Source organism: Gobio gobio, assembly GCF_949357685.1.
Source record: "Gobio gobio genome assembly, chromosome: 6".
Lineage (NCBI taxonomy): Eukaryota > Metazoa > Chordata > Actinopteri > Cypriniformes > Gobionidae > Gobio > Gobio gobio.
Window position 1 is genome coordinate 14,991,402 of NC_137102.1, and position 22,791 is coordinate 15,014,192.

Sequence of the window (22,791 nt, forward strand, 5' to 3'; positions counted from 1 at the left end):
GCTTAAATTAATTCGAATACTTTTTTCTTGACCATAGAGGGCGCAAAATCTTATCTCAAGCTTTTACTGTAAGTCTATGGTCTCAACACATTTAATAAATATCTACTCTTCTTAATTTATCATTTCATCTGAATATCATCATTTATAATATTTGTTAAGCCGAACCCGTTTTGAGGTTATGTGATGGTATTTTGTGTCTGGAAAATAGTGATCTGATCATATTTTGATTAATTAACCAATAAATAAAAACAAAATATGGTTTGTATAATACGTCCATCCATCTTCCATAGGCCTACTATACTGGGTGTCTAAAGAATGAAATACTCAAAAAAAAAAAAAAATAATCTACCTTTACCATGTTTATTGCAAGGCCAAATATCTTATAGTAACAATTGATTATTTATTTATTTTAATTAATTTGTAAAGATTTGTGAAAATGTGTAAAGAGTCTCCTATTTCACCAGACTAGGCTTGAATCTATATGCGAGCTTTGATTAAACAAGGATTCGTTTAACTTTAGAAAAGAGTAAGAACAATGTTGCCTCAAATGTTTAACAGTGTTAGTTTATCCGCTGTCCAGTAGATGGGGCAATAAACAAGTCCACTGAAGTTTTGCCTGTCCAGTTTTGTTTCTGAATAGATGACATAGGGAAAATGATACCCCGCCCCTGAAATTAATGTCCAATAGTGTTCTGAGGTTTTAATTCTGACTTCCAAAGCAATCATTTTGATTGGATGTGGAATATAGAGTGGGCGGAGTGCGGGATAAACCCTTATATATGCGTAGTGCGCTTAAGATTAGCTTGCAATTGACAAACACAAAGTAGCAATCTTTTACACGGTGGGTTGGAGCAACGGCGTGAACGCTGGCGGCTCACGGCTAGTAACGGGGTAAGACGAAACCCTTTCTTCTGCCCATGCAATGATTCTGAGAACTGTTTATAAATAAACTCCAGCCCATTACTTTCTGAATGCATCCACATGCTGCTCAGAGGTGGGCGACGCGGTCAGCTTGATTAAAAATAGCTACTGATAGCTAGCTTGTAAATTAATACTAAACAGATTGTAAGCATACATAAGACATGTCAGTTGATGTTTCTCGATTTTAATAGTAAGTCATTAATTTATTTTGTTGCATGTTAACTTTCTGACTGGCTGAGTCAAAATACCAAGTCTATACAAAAGCTTTTCTCTTCTCTTGTGGGCATTTATATCTCTGAGACTCACTGGAAGAGTATCTGAACTCATGCTGATGCTGTTTTTGTCTTTCTGTGTATGTAGGAGTCATCTGTTGCACGACCACCTTGAAGTGATCAGATCAGAGGTGATAAATAATTGATTTAAAGGAGCCACTGCACTGATTTGGGCACCAAGCTGAACGCCATCATCTGACCATTCGAAAACATGGTGCAAAACAAAATCACAGAGGTGACTGGATTCCATCGCTCCTTCAAGGTTGGTTGCTTTCAAGAAATGGCCTGAATGAATGCGAAATGGCAAACTTTAATTTGTGACATGAAACAAATGGTCCTGTTTTCCTGTTCCCAGGGGCAGAACCCTTTCAAGACTGATGAATTCATAGATCCAGAATCCAATCTTGACTCGTCCTTCAAGTTAGACCGCTCGCCAAGGCCTGGTACAGCTATTTTGCCTACCGTTTCATTAAAATTGACTGTTGCTGTATTATCAGTCTTAGCGATTGACGTAAAATCTGACTCTCTGAGGAGGTAGAGATACGAGATATCTCCTCAAGAACTCGTTCGGTGTTAGGCAAAGTTCATAGTAGATTAGAGTGATTGACTTGGCACACATTGTTTATCTTAACTGTTTTTGTTTTTAAAGACATGCCATCTAGCAAGCCCATCAATATCCCTGACGCCAAGAAAAGAAATAAGAAGAAGAAAAGATGCAGAGCCACTGACAGTTTCTCTGGACGTTTTGAAGGCAAGCTTGCTTTGCTTGTATTTTGTAAATTCTCAAGCCTGGAGTTAAGCTTCACTGTCTGTGGAGGATATGGGTATACTTTTTCTTCTTCTTTACAGATGTTTACAAACTGCAAAATGATATTCTTGGAGAAGGGGCTTATGCTGTTGTACAGACCTGCATCAATCTGATCACCAATAAAGAATACGCAGTTAAGGCAAGTATCAGCACCCTCTTTTAGTCTTCATGTTAAAACGGCACATTGGTAAACCAATTATCACTGTTTAAATGGCTATCAAATAATTAGTGTCTTATCTACGTTCAGGTTAAACTCCAGTTATAAAAGTAAAATACCTAATACAAGCTGTACTCTTATGATTATTGCCCTAATTTTGCTGTCACAATCACCGATCGCAACCAATTCAGTGATGGTAGTTGCCGAAGTGTTAAGCATAAGTAGTTAGCGACGTGATCTCAGCTGATCTTGTGACGTCACTCATGACACTGTTTTCCAGCAAGTTTAATATTATTGCATCTTAGTTTTGTAGAATGAGCCATGCATGGATAATGTGCTTAAAGTAAAACCAATGAGAAAATAATGGGTTTAAAGGAGGGATCTAATCAAAAGGCTTGTTTAAGCCATATAAAATATATAACATTGCAATACAATTTTAACGTGTGTGTATATAAAGTAAAATGTATGTAAATGAGATTATATACACTAATCAGACATAACATTATGATCACTGACTGGTGAAGTGAATAAAAATTGGCAAGCATAAGGATTTGAGCAAGTTTGACAAGGGCCAAATTGTAATGGCTAAACAAGTGGGTCAGAGCTTCTCCAAAACTGCAGCTCTTGTGGGGTGTTTTCAGTCTGCAGTGGTCCGTATCTATCAAAAGTGGTTCAAGGAAGGAACCGTGGTGAACCGACGACAGGGTCATGGGCGGCCAAGGCTCATTGATGCACATGGGGAGGGAAGGCTGGCCGTGTGGTCCGAGCTACTGTGGCTCAAATTGTTCAAGAAGTTGATGCTGGTTCTAATCGAAAGGTGTCAGCATACAACGTGCATCACAGTTTGCTGCCTATGGGGCTGCATAGCCACAGACCAGTCAGGGTGCCCATGCTAGCCCGTCCACTGCCGAAAGTGCCAACAGTGGGCACCTGTCCTGAGCATCAGAACTGGCCCATGGAGCAATGGAAGAAGGTGGCCTGTTCTGATGAATCCTGTTTACTTTTACATCACGTGGATGGCCGTGTGCGTCGCTTACCTGGGGAACACATGGCACCAGGATACACCATGGGAAGAAAGCAAGCCGGCGGAGGCAGTGTGATGCTTTGGGCAATGTTTTGCTGGGAAACCTTGGGTGCTGCCAATCTTTGAGGTGTTGACTTGGCCTTCAGATTCCCCAGATGCTGAACAAACTAGTCTGATCCATGGAGGCCCCACCTCGCAACTTACAGGACTTAAAGGATCTGCTGCTAACATCTGGTGCCAGATACCACAGCACACCTTCAGGGGTCTAGTGGAGTCCGTGCCCCAACAGGTCAGGGCTGTTTTAGCAGCAAAAGGGGGGCCAACACTTAGGTCATAATGTTATGCCTGATCGGTGTTTATAATGTGTTTTTTTTTTTTTTAAACACTCCAAGATGTTTGACACTAGATATATGTATTGAGATAAATAAATAAATAAATAAATTATATTATTAAAAATAAATTATATTATAATTTTTTTTAAATTATTAGTTCTGGACTGACCCGCATGTGCAAAATAAGATGTCACATGCAATTTACGCATTTATTTATGTGATCTGGCATGGAAGCCAGCTAGTTTATGCACAGGCAATATTAAAACCAAAGACTAGGATGCGAAAAAGGAGTTTTTAAATTTATGATACGAGCCCTCATGTGATGCTTGTAGAGCTGTCATTGTAAAATACTTATGAGTTCTGACACATCACTGTCCTTCCACTCGACTACTTCTTCGCAACTGTCTTTAACTTTGGTTATATAAAATCTGACTGTGCAGAATTATGATAAGTTGATCTAGAGTGACAAGTCTGATTTGACTGCTCAGACAGAGGCCGCATTGCAAAACCTGTATTGGCTTTAGGATCATGTATGGAAATTGGCTCAAATCAGAATTGAAAAGATCAGATTCCATGTGTTGTGCTTTTCACACTGTCATGAGAAGGAGATCAGTCTCCTATGAGCAAAAAATCTGATTTGGGCCACATTTGCTTGCAGTCTGAACGTAGTCGTGTCCTGCCTTCAGTGTAGTGTTATATAAGGATAAAAGGGGGTTAATGCTGGGACAGATGGCTCCGTGTCAGTGTTTCAGCCCTCATCAGGAAATACCGGACACTAGCTTTGATTCTCGGTCATTTGAGCGGTGTTCCTGTGAGCGGTTTTATTTATGTGTACTTCTCTCTGGAACATTGGCCTTCCAGCTACTGTGCTGCTGCTGCTGCAGCTGTGAAACAAAAATAAATGACTACAGTGCCTGTTCAGCAGAGAAACTTCCTCTTTTCAATTGTTGTTATTGTGTAGCAGGACATGTAATCTTTGAAAAAGCAGTGTGGGTTCTCTCGTTACATCTGTTTGACCTCTAGTAGATGGAAAGGTAATATAAAGGAAATGGAGGGTGCTAAATGAGGCATGTTCATGTGGCATTTTATAGTAAATGTTCTGTAACTTACCAAAGGAAAGACAAAAATTGAAAACAGCAGGTTCTTCACATGGCTGATGTCATGGAATATTGTAAATTCCAAGAGTCCTATGAGCTGGTGCTCTTCTGGATGTTTGAGAAAGTTTGAAGTTTCCCTGTTTAAAGTGTTGAAACCCTAATTACACTTCACATCACATGGGATGCAATGTTTGGCTAATGCTTAACTTTTTGAGTTACTGTGATGTAAATGCTCATCTACAGGTTAAAATCTATGGACCCTGTATGAACCACATGCTCTAACGCCAAGTTAAATGGATTTTATTAGTCAAAGAGACTGATGCAGATAAACCCGTACATGGATTGAGTTAAGGGGGGGCAACACGTCTTGTAAGCCCAAGCCCATTAGAAATATACACTGCAATTCAAAAGTCTGAGGCCAACCAGCATTTAATTTCTTTTCAAACAAACAAAAAAATTGTTTGCAAGGATGGACTAAATTGATTAAATGAAGAATTAAAAATGTTCCTATTCAAAGAATCCTTGAAAGTATTAATCAACACAACCGTTTTCAACAATGAAGATAAATGTTTCTTGCATATTAGTTTCTTAGGATATCAGCATATTAGAATGATTTCTGTAGGATCATGTGACACTGAAGACTGGAGTAATGATGCTGAATTCTGCTTTGCAATCACAGAAATTACATTAAGATGTATTCAAATAGAAAAGTTTTATTACCGTTTTTGCTTCATTTGATCAACTATGAAGAACCTATTTTCACTTTCTAAATCTTACAGACCCCAAACTTTTGTACGACAGTGTAAAATTCAATTGACTGTTTTGTAACATCTGTTTAAATTTTAAAATCACTGCCATACCCCACTTATCACAACATTCCCTGTTGTTGGTGGCATTGTAGGTTCTATTAAGGATTCTGCGTTCAACTCCTAGGAAGTTGGCATTTCCAAGTACCTTTCGTCAGAGCAAGATTTTGCTTTTTTTATTTAATTTATAAAGCCACTGTAAAATGTATCCATGCATATATTGTTATATTACAATGATAATATATATTGTGAAGCCAATTAGCTTTTGTTATATAAAAAAAGCCTGCCAATGTCATTGTTTAAATACCTTTAAGTATTGTGGTATTCCACCACGTTTCTCATTGACACGCCCCTCAACTTGTACACTTGGGGCTTAAAGAAAATCCTGAGTTTTCCCACTCAAATGCGTTCACGTTCCCTGTTAGTCAACCATTTGTGTGTGAGGAACCTGTCAACTACGTTGTTCATTATACATGGTCTTGGTGCCCTGAATGTTGTGAAACCTGATCATCTGTCTAGTCCGCTGGCTTGTAAAGCCTGATGACCATGTGGTGACCTGCTGAATCAGTGATCTGAGATGTTCTTTTGTAGACGAGCAGTGGTGTCATCTGTGTGCTTGCTAATCTCCCACACGCTGCGTGTGTGGGTGATCCACAAAGGGACACGCAGATCTGTCGACTCAAGCTGAATACTGAGATGACGTGGCCGTGTCTGAGAATTTTGCCACTTAAAAGCAAATGTGTACTTAAAGGACTGTCTCCCTCTCCAGGTAGCAAAAGAGCCCATCAAAACAGACTCGGAGTTCTGCTATTCAAGGTCAGAACACAGTGTGTATTTGTATTAGGTCATTTAAGATGATGTTTCAATGTTACACAGATAATTGAGAAGAGGCCAGGCCACAGTCGGAGCCGTGTCTTCAGGGAGGTGGAAATGCTCTACCAGTGTCAGGGCCACAGGTACGAAAAGCCCTATGTGTCACTATTGGTCCTTTCCAAAACCTCATTTTGGCCAGACTCTAAAACAAACAAATCTTGTGAAGCTCATTGAAAATCCTTTAAGATGCCATGTTACAATGCCTAATGTTAAAATATTTTCTTGGCACAGAAACATTTTGGAACTGGTGGAATACTTTGAGGAGGAGGACAAATTTTACTTGGTCTTTGAAAAACTGAGAGGCGGTAAGTGGTGTGGGTTATGTTTTTTATAAAAATAAATATTTATTCAGCTATCAAAAGTGACAGTAAAGACATTTATGAGTTTACAAAATTTATATTTTGATTACTTGCTGTTCTTTTGAGACTTCTATATCATGGTTTTCAACATTTTAATAATTATAGATTTTTCTTGAGCACCAAATCAGCATATTAGAATTACTTCCGAAAGATCATGAAGTTAAAGGGTTAGTTCACCCAAAAATGAAAATTCTGTCATTAATTACTCGCCCTCATGTCGTTGGACACCCGTAAGACCTCCGTTCATCTTCGGAACACAAATGAAGATATTTGTGTTGAAAGCTGATGGCTGAGAACTCTTCAGATAGGCCTCCATTGGCATTCAGTACATTTACACTCACAAGACCCATTAAAGGCACTTAAAATGTCATTACAAAGTCCATCTCACCACAGTGGCTCTACAATAATTTTACGATGCGACGACAATAGTTTGTGCGAAAAAAAAAAAATCAAAACGCCTTTATCCAACTTGTTCTCGTCTTCCGTGTAGGCCTCCACGACGCATGCGCGAGAATATGACGCAGATTCGGCGTTCGGACACATGACCCAGAAGCGATTTGTTTACAAGCAGAGGAAGACGCGCCTGTCTAAGCTGTTGAATTCTACATTGATCGTGCTTTAGGTCTCGGCGTAGTGCTCAAATGGGACTAAAGTGTGCATTCCATGGATTCCCGAACGCCGGCGCTACGTCATATTCTCGCGCATGCGTCGTGGAGGCACACACGGAAGACAAGAAGAGGTTGAATAAAGTCGTTGTTTTTGTTTTTTTTCGCACAAACTATTGTCGTCGCTTCGTAAAATTATTGTAGAGCCACTGTGGTGAGATGGACTTTGTAACGACGTTTTAAGTGCCTTTTATGGTCTTGTGAGTGTAAATGTACTGAATGCCAATGGAGGCCTATCTGGCCTTTCTCAGCCATTAGCTTTCAACAAAAATATCTTCATTTGTGTTCCGAAGATGAACGGAGGTCTAACGGGTGTCGAACGACATGAGGGTGAGTAATTAATGACAGAATTTTCATTTTTGGGTGAACTAACCCTTTAAGCTTTGAACTGTTAATTTTTATAAAGATTCAAGTTTATTTTTATATAGACGCAATCTTCATGCATTTATTTTTCTCAGGTTCTATCTTGACGCACATACACCGAAGACAACACTTCAATGAGCAGGAAGCCAGCATAGTGGTGCAGGACATCGCCAGTGCTCTGGACTTCCTACATAACAAAGGTTGGGATCTTTAATATTGATGCAACACAATGTCTTCATGCAGTCTATATATTACCAACATGAATGTTTATTCATGTCTTCTACTCGTTCTAGGGATGGCACATCGAGACCTAAAGCCAGAGAACATCCTCTGTGAACATAGTTACAGGGTGAGTCTCTCTCTCTGTACACGAGGAGACATGAGACATCTGAGGAGAACACACATGCACTGCATTTCTGACCAGATTTTTGACGAATCTGTTGGGTACAGTAACGTTTTGTTTTTTTGTTCTTTTCTTTTTTTCTTTTGTTTTGAGCTGTTGAACAACCCGAATTGACCCGGTTTAGGAATACTCAATCCCACCCTCTTCTTGACTTCCTTCACAATGACCTTTAAATGGGGGGTTATGTATCTTTTTTCTTTTCTATAGATTTCTCCAGTGAAGATCTGTGATTTTGATTTGGGTAGCGGAATCAAACTGAATAGTGACAGCTCTCCCATCTCCACCCCTGAACTCTTGACTCCGGTGAGTTTAACCCAGCATTTGACAACTTGCAAACACTCACAAATTGAACTTATTTTCATATGAGCACATCGTCACCTACATTTCATCTGGTATTGGTGTACATAATTCAAGTCACTAAAACTAGTCGGTGTTTAATGCCATTTTCACAACCACTTCACTGCACTGTTGTCCTTCATATCAAAATAAGGACAGCCGAGATAACGTTTATTGCTTTAAAGCCACAGCCAATAAAACTCCAAGTGATTGCATCCAGTAACTGTTTTGTGAGGTTTCAACATCTGTTTTGATGTGAAGCATTACCATAGGTCATAGAATTGTCATGAAGATTACAGATCAAGGAACCGTAGACCTGAAGTGGTTTTATCTCCTCTCTGAGTCTGAAGGGGAAAGGTCTTAATGTAAATAACTTCATGTACAGAGAACATAAACAAAATTCCTCATGGAGGTCCTTCAGCCAAACCTCCCTCTTCTCACCACACCCTGGGGTTTTCAGACACTTTTGAAGCCTTTAGACTGGGTTCCTACAGGCTTGTGGTTTTGTACAGTCTATTCTTCCTGATGTCTACAGACTGCACCAGGATATTCAAGAACAGATCCATGGCATAGTTCTAAATGTTTTAGTTTTAGTTTTTTTCATTTTGGATACCTTAACAAATTTAAAACATGGACTTTTCCCCCTGAAACATACCAGGTGAAAGGCCTAGTTCACCCCAAAAATTAAAATGGTCATTTACTAACACATGATGTTCCAAAACCATAAGACTTGCGTTCATCTTCAAAATACTAGTACATTTCTGTCCCTCCATTGAAAGTTATTCGCTTTTGAAAAGTACATTTAAAGGTATAGTTCACTCAAAATATTTCTTCTGAAGCTACTTTTTGTAATGTCTATTAGAGTTTTTTTTACACAATGACTTAAATTATCATTGCGCACACGCATGTTACATATGGCTGTCAAGTGATTAAAAATGTTAATTTAATTACACAAATTTATTTAAAAAATAAAATAAAATTCTGAGAAATTGCTCCCAAAAGATAATTCAAGTTTTTTTCTGTTGCATTTTCACCCACAACCGTGGTTTTACTTGCTAGAATAGTGACCAGGGAAAGTCCCTGGTTTTCCCAGAGCTAAAATCCTCTCATTCCCTTCATAAACCATCCGAGAACATGGTTATTGAGACTGATGCAATGCCAGCGCTAACTTACAGTGGTTGAGGTCACGGTTATAAACAAGATGACTTATCGTCTTCGTATAAATTACTTGCTAATCCTAACCCTGTAGCCTACATGTTGTCTGGAAACACTGTTTTTTCCTTTTAACGACGGGAGGAAGCGGGTGGGGCTTCTCATAAGCGACTTACAGCTTTGTGTGAGACTCCTAAGATTCCTCTTGCACAGAGGAGCGTTATGTAAGTGCCCAGTCATGCTGAAAGTAGAACCAGCTGGGCAATAAACTTACAATTGGGGATCATTGCTGGACTCTCAGTTTGTTGAATCCCAATGCACCACTGTGTCCCTTGTGAAAGGGTTCCAATTGCACTTCCACAATCAGGTGATCTTTTATTAGCTTCAATTGTTTACAGTAATTCTCTCTTCTGATTACAAAGGTATTGTCATAAGATCAACTGGCAGTCGCATTTTTATCACAGAACACTATTTTTGCTGTTTATCTCGTTTCCTTGAAAGTGATGCCCCTGACACATTTACAGAGCTCTGGTGGTTTGAGGGAACATGGAGTGCGCTTGCGAGGTTACCAAGGCTTAGGCTTAGATTTGTCAGGGTCAGACGGAAGGCAGTCCAGGCTGATTTTTAGAATGTTAATTGAGGACATGTAGTCCCCTCGGCATAATGTCTTCAGCTTCCTGCGTTTGCATCAGTGACTCATGCAGTAGTTGTGTAACAATCTTTTACCAGACCATTGCACTTCCATAAAAATAAACCGGTCTGAACTGCTAACCTCTTGTGTTTTTGTCGGTTGTATTAATTATTAGTGCACCATTCAGGGTGTTATGTAACACTCAAGCAGGTTTGTGGCTTGTTTATCCCCAGCCGGTGTAGAGCAGCTTAAATCCTTTTTTTTTTTTTTTTCTTTTTTTTTTCCTCGAGCAGCAATCTTTTGGCCTAGTTTCCACATGACGCAGTGCAGACAGCAGCCTGTGGTCCCTGCTGGAACAGTTGTCCGCTGACGCGCCCAGGTCTGAATCGGATCAGGCCACCCCAGCTTAACTCAGAACAATGAACTTGATAATGCCTCCGCAGGTGAAAACAAACCGGAGAGGCCAAGCTGAGAGAGTGCTGACAGCTATGACAAATGATGTTGCTCCACCTTATTTGTTACCGTACATCAGAACTTGTTGTCTGACCTAGGGACATGCTAATGGGACGTAGTAATGAGTGTATATGTTGTAAACAACATGAAGTGAAACCAGAACTTGAGGCTGGATTGTTCCTCTCTGCTCTAACCAATAGTGTACTTGTGGCATTTAAAAACCATGTGGGAGATTTTTGTGGACTTTTCTTTGCATGTCTGCGGACTTTTACAGTACATATTAAAGAATTTATTTATTCCTACAGTGTGGTTCAGCTGAATACATGGCCCCTGAGGTGGTTGAAGCCTTTAATGAAGAAGCTAGCATCTACGACAAGCGCTGTGACCTGTGGAGCCTCGGCGTCATCCTCTACATCATGCTGAGTGGATACCCGCCCTTTGTGGGTCGCTGTGGAACAGACTGCGGTTGGGATTGGGGAGAGCCCTGCCAAGCCTGCCAGGTACACCACACATCTAGTTTGCTAGGAAATCGTTCCGTATCAGAAGTACTGAAAGTTCAAAACTTTCCGTGGAATTGTAGGGATGTCACAGTACCAAAATTCCAGTAGTATGTACCAATACCATCAATTTTACGGTACTCTATACCAATTTCGGTACCACAGCTAAAGGTTTTTTTTTTTAATTAAAAAAAGTAACTATTAAAATTATTAAATGTATTAAGTTTATTATTTATGATAATCATAAGTAAATAAAACCTAAACATTTAAAGGCTGTATACTGTTTAAAAGTAAGCATTGTTTATAAAAAACATCTAGGCATTATTATTTTTAGTAGAGACGGGTTATTTTAATACATTGTGCAGCCCTAGTCTCTATGTAATAATAATAATAATAATAATAATAATAATAATAATAATAATAATAATAATAAAACAAGATGCATATCGCAAGGGCATGCAATATCTGAATGATTTTAATAGGCTACTTCAACATTGTGAAAAGTGTACGTTTTAGGTCGACGCATATAGTAGAGAATAGACTGGGCACACAACTGTTACTTATGTGACTTGCTTGACATTAAAAAGTTATTAAACGCAATAACTTGCGAAAAACTACTCCGTGCAGTCTGACACACACCGAAACGTGTGCACAAGCCGTTCTTTTTTTCGTGTCATGTTACACACTCAAACTGTCAAATACAGTTATGTTTTGAGTGTTCATGTAAAAACAGTCGGTTATGCTTTAAGGGAAATATCAGTTGGGGAAAGAAATAGATTTTACACACTTGATGCGATATTCGATATGCGATACAATATTGCTTTATTTAACAAGGATATCGCATATTTCTTCAATATCGCACAGCCCTAATTGAGACCTAGATAAATCTACTGTAGGCTACAACAGTAGCCTAATATATTGCCAATTAAAAAACAATTTCAAACCAAACTTTTATCTTGACGGATTGCCATGAAGACATTTGAGTGTCTGTGTTCATTATATGGCTGTTTTCTCAAATGAAACGGTAAATTTTCATGAAGTGATGGTTTATGCGTTCATGTCCTCATATAGTGAGACACGGCAGACACTACAAAGACAGCGAGTGTCACGCGTGTGTGCTCCCGCCCGTGCATCGCCCTACTGACCAGAACATGCAGGAGTAATATTTAAATAGTATTTAGCCGTTTACTATTAACAGACACTAGTGTGTGTGTGTGTGTGTATATATTCGGCTACAGTCTGGAGCCCTGCGCTTAGATAAACACGGAAGCGACTGAACGCAGCTGCGGGTACCGAAATAATATATATAATTTTAATAATTTCTGTACCGACTTGGTACCGGTACGTGTGACAAGGTAAGCGACAATCAATAAATATTGTGGCAGGGAAAGTAAAAATCTGAACCACTGGCCTGACCGGGCCAATAAGAAATAAAATCCCTGATAGTGATTGCTACTTCAGATTGGATGTTTAATACCATTCATCACAATGCGTCCACAGAGCATGCTGTTTGAGAGTATTCAGGAAGGCAAATATGAGTTTCCAGAGAAGGACTGGGCACATATCTCCCCTGCAGCCAAAGACCTCATCACCAAGCTGTTGATGCGGGATGCCAAAGACCGCCTCAGTGCCGCCCAAGTGCTGCAGCACCCATGGGTTAAAGGGGTACGTCCATTCCTTCCCGTCTCTATGACTTTATTTAATCCAGTTTACATGTATTGGCTTCTTTGATTTGTTTAGTGACTCATTTCTGTTGTCCTTCATTTTAGTGTGCACCAAACACGGTGTCTGCATCCATACTACATCAGAGGTGGGTAAAGTGCACACTAAAGGCCCTGATATACCCACCGCAAAGTTCTTTTCCGAGTAAAATGAGTATTTGTATACTGTTAGGAAACATCCCAATGCTGCCCACACTGCTGCGTGTGCGGTTTAAATTAATATGTAAATACGTGCTGCGCATTTTCCTCTCAAGAACAAAATGAACAACAAAAATGACTGGTGAGAACACAACAGTTAAGAAAAAAATCCTATTCTAGCAATGCGGGTGTTAGCTCTCTAAATAAACACGACTTGGACAAATTTAAAAGAAATCTATTGTATGAAGCGCTATAAAGAAAGCAGCTTTACATTATTAAACTTGGCAAAACTGTGTGTGTTGCTTTCGATTAGAAGCACACCTACCTATACGTAATCGCCACAGACCAAAAGTTGTTTGGCCTGACTTTGTCACTAGGTTATTTTCTTTGATTCTGCTGGAAGTATATCTGGGCCATAATACATTTCTGAATCCCATTATCCAGCAGCAATAGTTTTGACTGTAAAACCCAGATAACTTAATATTCATGCTATTCTGACCATCAATGTCCTTTCTCCAGGGGCGGTAGCGCTCAGGACCTGACGTTCTTTGCTGGGCAGGCCGTAGCCATGAACCGGCAGCTGGCTGAGAGGGAAGAGAGCGAGGAGCAGCAGCAGCTAGAGAAGGAGCTCTCCTCCCCCCTTCTCTCCAGCAGCTCCAGCTTCATGTTGCTGTCTCCTCCCTCAAGGTCCAAGCTGGCCCGCCGCAGGAGGACCGCAGGCAGCCAGCACCAAGGGCCGGTGTGTGCTTCTGAACTGCGCCAGCTCCTCGCCCCTCTTGTGATCGTGGGCGACTGTGCCTGATCTCTACCACCTTCTCCAGCCTCTGATCACCCCTGATGACCTTTATCAGAATCTTCAACTAGGCAGTGTTGACCTGACCCCTCTTCCCAATTACTTTGTGGGTCGTAAGCTTTTGTGGGACTCGCATGTTTGTAGCACTTAAAGCAGCTCAAAGGCCCTGTGCACACATTTTGATTGGGTAAAAAGGCTGTTGTGGCTGGAAAAAGACTTGTTGACGTCTGAGTCCCGGGAATCTGTCAATATAACAATGTTTACGAAAAGCACGAGAATCAAAGGACTCAAGCTGCTTCCATTTGTCTAAAGCTGGACCCCACATAAGCTATTTAATTTCTAAGCATAAAAAATTTAAACACTTTTGCTGTTTGCCTTTGTATCCACATGCAGCCGCATCATTTGTACTTATGCAGTCTTTTAGACGTATTATTTCTTCAGTCACTCACAAAGTCCCAAAGTGATAATGACTGTTATTTAGCAGCAACTGTTGCTGGGACTTAAGTGGCAAATTAATTTATCATTCAAGTTATCCAGGGCAGAAATTGCAGCCATGTTGTGCAGGGTCCTCTATCCTGAATCAAGGACCTTATTTACCAATTTCTATCCACTGTGTTATTGTTAAAACACCTGTTATCTGCCAAAAACAAATCTGAGCAGTGTTTTCAGCAGAAACCTCAGGATCTCTCTTTGAATGAACAACCAAAGCAGTTTTTAAAGCTGAAAGACCCATTCTATGGCAATGCATTGGCGTTTTACATGCGTAATTGTCCTTGAACTGGAAAGTTCCGCTTCTTTCAGGGTGGCGGCACAACTTCTGTACTTGGCCTCTCAGGAAAACAGTAATTGGTTGCACAATCATATTTTTCTAACCCCTTTTCGTTTCCTCTTTTGACCTGAAATGCCATGCCATGGGGCTTTTGAGGAATTGACAGAGGTGCATTTTCAAAGCTACAATTTCTGAGAATCTCCTTTTTCCCAATTCATTCAGTTAGTCATTGAACATTTCGTGTACACACGGGCTCTGTCAATGACTCAATTCACTGTTTGAATAAAGGTGATTTGTTCCATGAAAAGAACTTAAGTCCTCTGTTAGCCTCCTTTTTGTGCTTGTAGACCTTATCTGAGCTCCAGACACCAATGTGTCTTGCTGCTATTACCACCCCCCACCCCCCTTTATTTTATTGTTTAGAAGGGAGCTTTTAATCTTCCTTTTTAAAAGTTTGTCTATTTGTTTTTAAAAGTCCTTTTAACTTGTATTTTGAGAATTTGAGGGCCCCCCTTTTTTTTTTTTTTGGTCCTCAGTGCCAAAATATAGACCAAAGACTCAAATTCTCCTGAATGATAATCATTACTTGTTGCTGTTCCACATTTCCTGTCTATGATGACTGTAAACACTTTAATGTTTGATAGATTTTGCTCTAATATAATGTCACCAGCAAATATGCAGCTCAACCAGGAACAAAGCCAAGTGGTCCAACTCACTTTGAGTGAAGCAAAGCATATTATTTGAGGTTTTTGGTTTAATAAGTTAGTGGTTTGTCTTATAGTAAGACTTTTTTTTTTTTTTTTTTTTAAATGCATGTTGCTTTAAAAAAAAAACAATTCTCCTGATTGAAACACCTTGATTTGGGGAATTTATAATTATTATTTTTTTTTTTTATTTTTTTTTTGGGCATTTCATAAATGCCCCCTCTACACTCTTTAGGGACCAGTGGTGTAGCTAACGTGGCTTTTTGTGTATTTTCATGTGGCTGTACTTTTCTTTTTCATCTGTCCCGGGGGGCCAAAATAAAGAACATGGAAAACTGTTCAACTACAGTGGTTACTTTTCTTTTTCTTCTTGTAAGATCACTCCTAATTGACCACAAGCTCAGGGTATTTATTATTATTATTGTAGGATGACCGTGACAAGTTCAGTTAGTGTTAGAGAACATCTGGGTCTGTAATCAGCTTTTCCTTTCCTTTTTTTTTTGTCCTCCCTCATTTCAGGTAGTTAGACAGACCAGGCTTATAATAATTATTTTGAAGCCAACTACATCTAGCAATGTGCTGTTGGATGTTCCTTGACTTTTTCAAATTTATATTTATATATAATTAAAAAAATATATACCCTTTAGAAAATAAGACTTAAAAGAAATGTTATTCATGCAAAGTACCTCATTGAACTTCTGTCCTTCATGTACACACTCGGATGTAATTTACGTCACAGCTTTGATAAACACTTCAGTATGAAGTAACGTAGTTCACATGCCAGTTACAAGTTGTGCCCGTCCTATGTCTGGGGGCCCTAAGCAAAACTTTGACCCCGACCCCTTGATCTGTTCTTTCAGAGCAATTAGTAAATACAAAAAAAATTACAAGCAAAAGGACAAATACAACAGATACAAATGAAATTAAAGCTGCGAGCAGCGATGACGGGCCCAAGCCGGTGGCACCGCCACGCCGGTGGCATCAGCTTAACTGTGCACGGCAGGCAATATGCATTTAAACAGGAGAATATTTTAGAATCGCTCGAATATGCCACATTTACTGCAGCAACTGGTGCCACTATCACCACAAGCCACACCCATGATGTAATTTAAATCTAGATTAATTTTAATATCATAGGATAAAATAAATAAAAGTTATATTTTCCTGCTCAAAATTTTGTAAGTCCAGAAGGCCAGTATTTCATTCAAGGTGTTTGTAGTTCTTTTTTACTTATTCACACTAAAGTAGGGATGAAACAGTATGGAAATTTAACATCACGATTATAGTGACCCAAATTATCACGGTTATCAATATTATCACGGTTTTGTTCAAACAAGATGAAAGTGTTCAAAAAGAACAGATGCACACACTTAAAACATTTCAACAAGTTTTATATTTGAAATTAAACAAACAACAAATAACTAAAGCAGCTCTAAGCACTTTTTTAAGCTAGATTCTGTGGGATTTCTTTACTTAATGGCCGTCGTCAATAGCAACGCATAACGCATAAATAATAATAATTTGTCGTAAATATAATCTCTAATATTATCTCTGTAAATATATTCTCAATAAATATTCTCATCAGTGTTCAGCTATGATGCATTTAAATCAAGCATATTTTGTGTTAGAGCCCAAACAGTATCCAAGTGAAATAATGCATATCCATATTTCCATATGATTTGACAGTTTATTTTATTAAATATCAAAATGTGTGCATCATACCTGACACCTAGATGAACACTTTACAGTCAGTTTTATGACTGTCATTCTCTTTAAATGCTAGTGAAGTTTGGTAACGTTATACACGTTTCAATGTTGTATGTAACTTTGCAGACGGTCCCTAAATTCGCCAGCGTTATGCCAGTCATATCAGATGCGCTGTGGTTCTGCTGTGTTTTTTTTTTTTAACCATTTTACCTAAATCACCAAAATAATAAATGTTATATTTACCCATGGCCTTCCCTGTTATACAGAAATGTAATAGTTATCAAACCTTCCTTAACTGCATAAATAATAAATGAAATATAGCCTAGATGAATCATCATTAAAGCTACAATTTTCTCTGTTCCCGTTGTTCTTTGATGAACATTAATGACAGGCATCATCAGTGCTCCTGTCACTTTAAGAACAGCCGTGGATCTCACGCGCTGTCCCGCGCATCTCATTTCCTCACAACTCTTTAAGTTCATTTAAGACGTTATTTAACTAATTTAAGACTCGAATATGAGAATACTCACAATCCTCTGTGTTATTGTTTGTTCAAGAGCAAAAGAGAACTCGATGTGAGCAGGAAACTGACGCGAGTCTATCTATGCGTCGAGTGTGTGTGTGTGTGTGTGTGTGTGTGTGTGTGTGTGTGTGTGTGTGTCAGTGTCCCTTGATTAGCTGACATGAGACGCATCCACACAGATAGGACACTGACACACACACACACACACACACACACACACACACACACACACACACACACACACACACACACAGCATACCGCAGCATAGCCATACAGTTTAAGTTCACCTACACTTTATATTAATAAAAAGGTTTACAGTGCAAATACTGTTGTTGCATATACTGTGCATAAAATTTGAAAACATTTGCAAAAAACACCACTGTATCATTAATTTTTTTTTAAACCTTTAAGAAACCATTTTTTAAACATCTATAAACATTACTTTTACATAGATAGACGGACCAGATATTCCTAACACTTTGGGAATACTTAAGGGTTACTAGTTGTTTTGTAAACTGTCTATAAACATTATCTGGATGGTTATTGTAAAGTTGCAACCGATGACTATAATACCTTGTTAAATAGTTAATAAACAGTACCAGTAAAACATGTAAACAGTAACTTACCAGTCAAACATGTGGGTTGTCCTGATACTGTACTTCAAAATGTAATAGTGTAAAAATTGCCACAGAATAAAGTAATTGTTCAAGATCTATTGGTAACTCATAAAAATAATGTCATATTTGCATAAACTGTCACTACCGTATATATCCCGACACTAGCACATTAAGATAAGCTATGAAAAAAATCATGTTCCTCTGCCTCTTTCTGGTTAAATAATGTTTATAATAATTGTTAATATAGCATGCTATATTAACTATTCCAGGTTATTTATGCATAGCATAAATAATAGTTAGTAGAGCATGCTATGCCACTTTCATCAAAACCTATTACAAAGCTATAGCAATCTCATGTCTTTCCGTCTTTTCGAAAAAAAAGTTGCACTAACTGTTCGTTACAAGCAGCATTTGCCGTCAGGCAGGTAACGATAGCTAACATAAACATATTTTTGCTAGCCTACCTGCTGCAAACTTACACTTTTTTTGTACAAGACAAGTAGAGCTATTTTATCCAGTGTAATTTATCACATACCACTATCTTGTTTTTTCTTATCCTCCTCTTCCTTTCTCTATTTTCTTTTCTGGCTTCCTGAAGCATAAAATTCCGCTTAAAATCCGAAGATTTTGTATTTTGCCGCAGCAGAGATCGTGTGGTTGGCTGACTGCTGTCAGCGACTACTGAGAGGGGGCCCTTAAGGGGGATCCCGATAACAGTGTCATTGCACTTTACTGCATTGACTATCAATGGGGCGCTCACACAGTTTGTCGTTTCATTTTATTCTTAACCTGTCGCTGTCTTGGGGCCCCAGGCCAGCTCGAGGCCCCAAGCAATTGCTTGGTTTGCCTGCCTTGTCGCGACGGGCCTGCACACACACACACACACACACACACACACACACACACACACACACACACACACACACACACACACACACACACACACACACACACACACACACAGAAAGAGAGTTTAAAAAATAACACAACACTGCCACCCTTTAGTGAGGGGAGGGCAGACAGAGAATAAATATTCAGAAGAAATATATTAAATAAAATAAATATATTGATCTGAAAAATAGTATGATTATTTTAAAGCTATTTGGTTACATTTTAATAAAACATTGTTTTAGTATGTTTTTAAACACACACACATACACGTTGTAATACCAGTGTAATACCCATGTCATTATACAAATTTGTGTCCTCATAAATCACATAAACAAGAGAGAGAGAGAGAGAGAGAGAGAGAGAGAGAGAGAGAGAAACAAGTTTTTTTTTTATCCTGCTTCAAAACTAATACAATGCTGCCATCTTGTGTTCATTGAGGGGAGAGCAGCAGACACAGAGAATTTCTGTTCCCCTTTTTTGTCCTTATTTAATCCCTTGCCATGGAAACACCGTTTGAGATATCCAATATCCGTTCACATTTTAGCATCTTGAGTATCTTTGTTTCATGTTGACCGAGTTTGGTGGAGATTGAATAAATCGCCTACGAGGAGAACGTAAAAACTCAGACCCCGATTTAACCAAAAATTTACCTTCAAACCAAAATATCTGACTTCCTGTTGGTCGGAGCTAATGACTGTAAATTAGAAAGTTGTCCGGCTCGATGAGGTCAATATATATACTGAGTTTGGTGATTGTAGATGAAACGAAGCCCTTCACTTTTGTCAAAAGGTGGCGCTAGAGAGCCCCTCATCCCCGCCCGTTTCTGAGGCTTTGCCCATGTGTACTGACTGACATCTCTGATGTGTGTGTTGAGTTTCAAGCAGTTTCAAGCTATTTCAAGCATGCTAAGAGCCTCAGAACAGCCAAAAGATTATTAAACTTTGACACGTTGCCATGGCAACAGTATTTGAAATTTCAGGAATCCATTTCATACGTCTCTATCTGTCATGTTTTCACATTATACTGATGAAGTTTGAAATAAATCTGGTGAAAATAAGATGGTGATTCAAAGCATTTTTGAAAGTGACACACTTCCTGCTGCCAGTTGGTGGCGCTATAACTTTGACTCACAAAAGTCATATCCATGTGATCGGCTTCTTACAACGAACACACAGCTGAAGTTTCATCCAAACCAGTCAATGTTTGCACAAGTTATAACACACTTCCTGTTTCCCTTTTCTCGCCATAAATTCGTTGCATCGCCACGGCCAGACTTTTCGAGATATCAAAAATCCGCTCGCAATTTAGCATCCTGGATATGTTCACTTAATGCTGACCGAGTTTGGCAATGATCGAAACAATGGCCTCGGAGGAGTATATTAAATTCCAGAGCATGCGTTTTCCGAACAACCCATAATAGCTCACTTCCTGTTGGGCTGACACATAACTATGAGCACGAAAGTTGTTCGGCCCGATGAGATCTAAATGTGTACCAAGTTTCATACATGTACGTGCAAGTGTGTTTGATATATGGACCAAGTTTTCAGACCCCACTTAAGGGGGCGCTGTCGAGCCCCCCTGCCACGCCCGGGTACCAGCTTCAGCCCGGCTCTGATGGCCGCGCATTCCGACGCCTGTGCGAAGTTTCAAGAGTTTTCGAGCATGTTAAGTGCCCCAAAAGTACCCGAGAAGTCGAAAAAAAAAAAAAAAAACAAAAAAAAAACAAAGAATTAAAGCTGCGAGCAGCGATGACGGGCCCAAGCCGGTGGCACCGCCACGCCGGTGGCATCAGCTTAACTGTGCACGGCAGGCAATATGCATTTAAACAGGAGAATATTTTAGAATCGCTCGAATGTGCCACATTTACCGCAGCAACTGGTGCCACTATCACCACAAGCCACACCCATGATGTAATTTAAATTTAGATTAATTTTAATATCATAGGATAAAATAGATAAAAGTTATATTTTCCTGCTCAAAATTTTGTAAGTCCAGAAGGCCAGTATTTAATTCAAGGTGTTTGTAGTTCTTTTTTACTTATTCACACTAAAGTAGGGATGAAACGGTAGGGGTGTGCATTGGCACTGCCCTCACAATTCGATTCGATTACGATTCACCAGGTAACGATTCGATTCAATTCGATTCTACGATGCATTGCGATGCATCAAAATTCTACTGCACACAACAAGGCAAATTTTTAATCAGTCATCATGAGGGAATACAAGCAGTCAGATATTGAACAACAGATTGTATTGGCTGCTATGTGTGTATTATCACTCTCCTGTATCTTTGACATAAATGTCATTAAATAAAATAAAATAGAATGGTACAGGGTATTGGATATGGCATTTTCAAACCTGAAAAAGAAAACATAAATCACTGCTTTCAGTGCTTTGAATGAGAAATGTTTTTCGTCTCTCTGCTTTAGAACCATTTGAAATTATATAGAGCAATAATAACCAACTAAGTTAACTTTTTCCAGCAGTGAACATAAGTGTTTTTTTTTTTACACACAGTAAAAAGCTCTAAGACAGGGCACTTCATGAACTCCTGTGCAAATATTAATCCGTAATTACAGTCACACTATTGTAACAACAACCACCACCCAGGCACCAATAAAAATATTCAGTCCAACACACACAGTAACGTTGACACTAGCGACTCGCCAATTCTCGTGCTTGATTTTAGTGTGGCAGGCGCGTTAGCAGGGCGTAAGCAGCGCATATTTTTTTCGGCGCCCATGTTAACAGATTAGAGCATTCACATCGCACGCAGAGGCGGCGCGGCAGCGCATCGCAGGAGCAGAAGCAGTAGTGCCGCGATCGTTTCGGCGCCGAGTCTATTTTTGCCACGCTGCTCACGCTGATTTAAAGCCACAGTGGATTGTTCTTGATCAAAACTGACCAGATTAACATGGAATATAACAAATTTCACCATGAAATCATGTAGTGAAGTGTCCCGTGTGTTTCACAATCACCATATGACATCCAGAGCTGTTAAAAAAATTAAAAACACAACACTGCCAGCAGTTTTTGCCCAAACTTCAAAAGCCTGTTTAAATGATTAAAGCATATATTCACTTTAATGTTAACTTACATTTATCATGTGAACTACTTATATACAACAAGTTATATGCATGTTTGATTGGGACAGAGGGGAACGCGGTCGCATTTGCAGCATATGCTGCCCATCATAAATCAAAGCACGAGACAGACGGGGCTCGGAGGAGAAGACCGGAAAATGTTACATAATGTACAATATTTGTCTGTATTTGCAATATCTGCGCGAGACAAAAGCTGCCCGTGTGAATCCACAATGGGGGCGCGTGCTCCGGCTCTCCATACCCACTGCTCCGCGTGCGGTGTGAAGCCGGCGTCAGAATCCGAAATGTGCCCAGATGTCCGCTTTCCAATCTTTGGGTGCGTTTTTAATTACCCGTCTATCACGGTCATCTCCCTCCGCCTCAGCCATCTTGATTGTTGTTGTTATGACCTTGGAAGTAATTGAAACTTCACAACTTTATTGTCCAACTCAAGTCCAGAAAATAAACGGTGACATAATCGATTATGGCACTTTGCCGCATCGATGCTGAATCGTGCATGCCCCGCATTGCGATGCATCGCTGAATCGATTATTGTTGACACCACTATGAAACGGTATGGAAATTTAACATCACGATTATAGTGACCCAAATTATCACGGTTATCAATATTATCACGGTTTTGTTCAAACAAGATGAAAGTGTTCAAAAAGAACAGATGCACACACTTAAAACATT

General features: G+C 39.4%; 1 protein-coding gene across 2 annotated transcripts; it reads left to right on the forward strand.

Annotated features, from left to right (window-relative positions):
• Positions 1-775: 775 nt before the first annotated feature.
• Positions 776-15,621, forward strand: mknk2a (MAPK interacting serine/threonine kinase 2a). 2 transcript variants are annotated; one of them, XM_079820142.1, is made up of 14 exons: positions 776-891; positions 1,282-1,455; positions 1,549-1,636; positions 1,843-1,944; positions 2,043-2,140; positions 6,294-6,373; positions 6,522-6,595; positions 7,773-7,877; positions 7,971-8,026; positions 8,288-8,383; positions 10,958-11,152; positions 12,650-12,814; positions 12,919-12,959; positions 13,528-15,621. In XM_079820142.1, the coding sequence occupies exons 2-14, from the start codon at positions 1,405-1,407 to the stop codon at positions 13,808-13,810; spliced, it is 1,434 nt and encodes a 477-aa protein (XP_079676268.1). In that variant the 5' UTR covers positions 776-891; positions 1,282-1,404; the 3' UTR covers positions 13,811-15,621. The 2 variants fall into 2 exon arrangements, with proteins under 2 accessions (XP_079676268.1, XP_079676269.1); XM_079820143.1 differs by lacking the exon at positions 776-891 and adding an exon at positions 953-1,111.
• Positions 15,622-22,791: the final 7,170 nt, after the last annotated feature.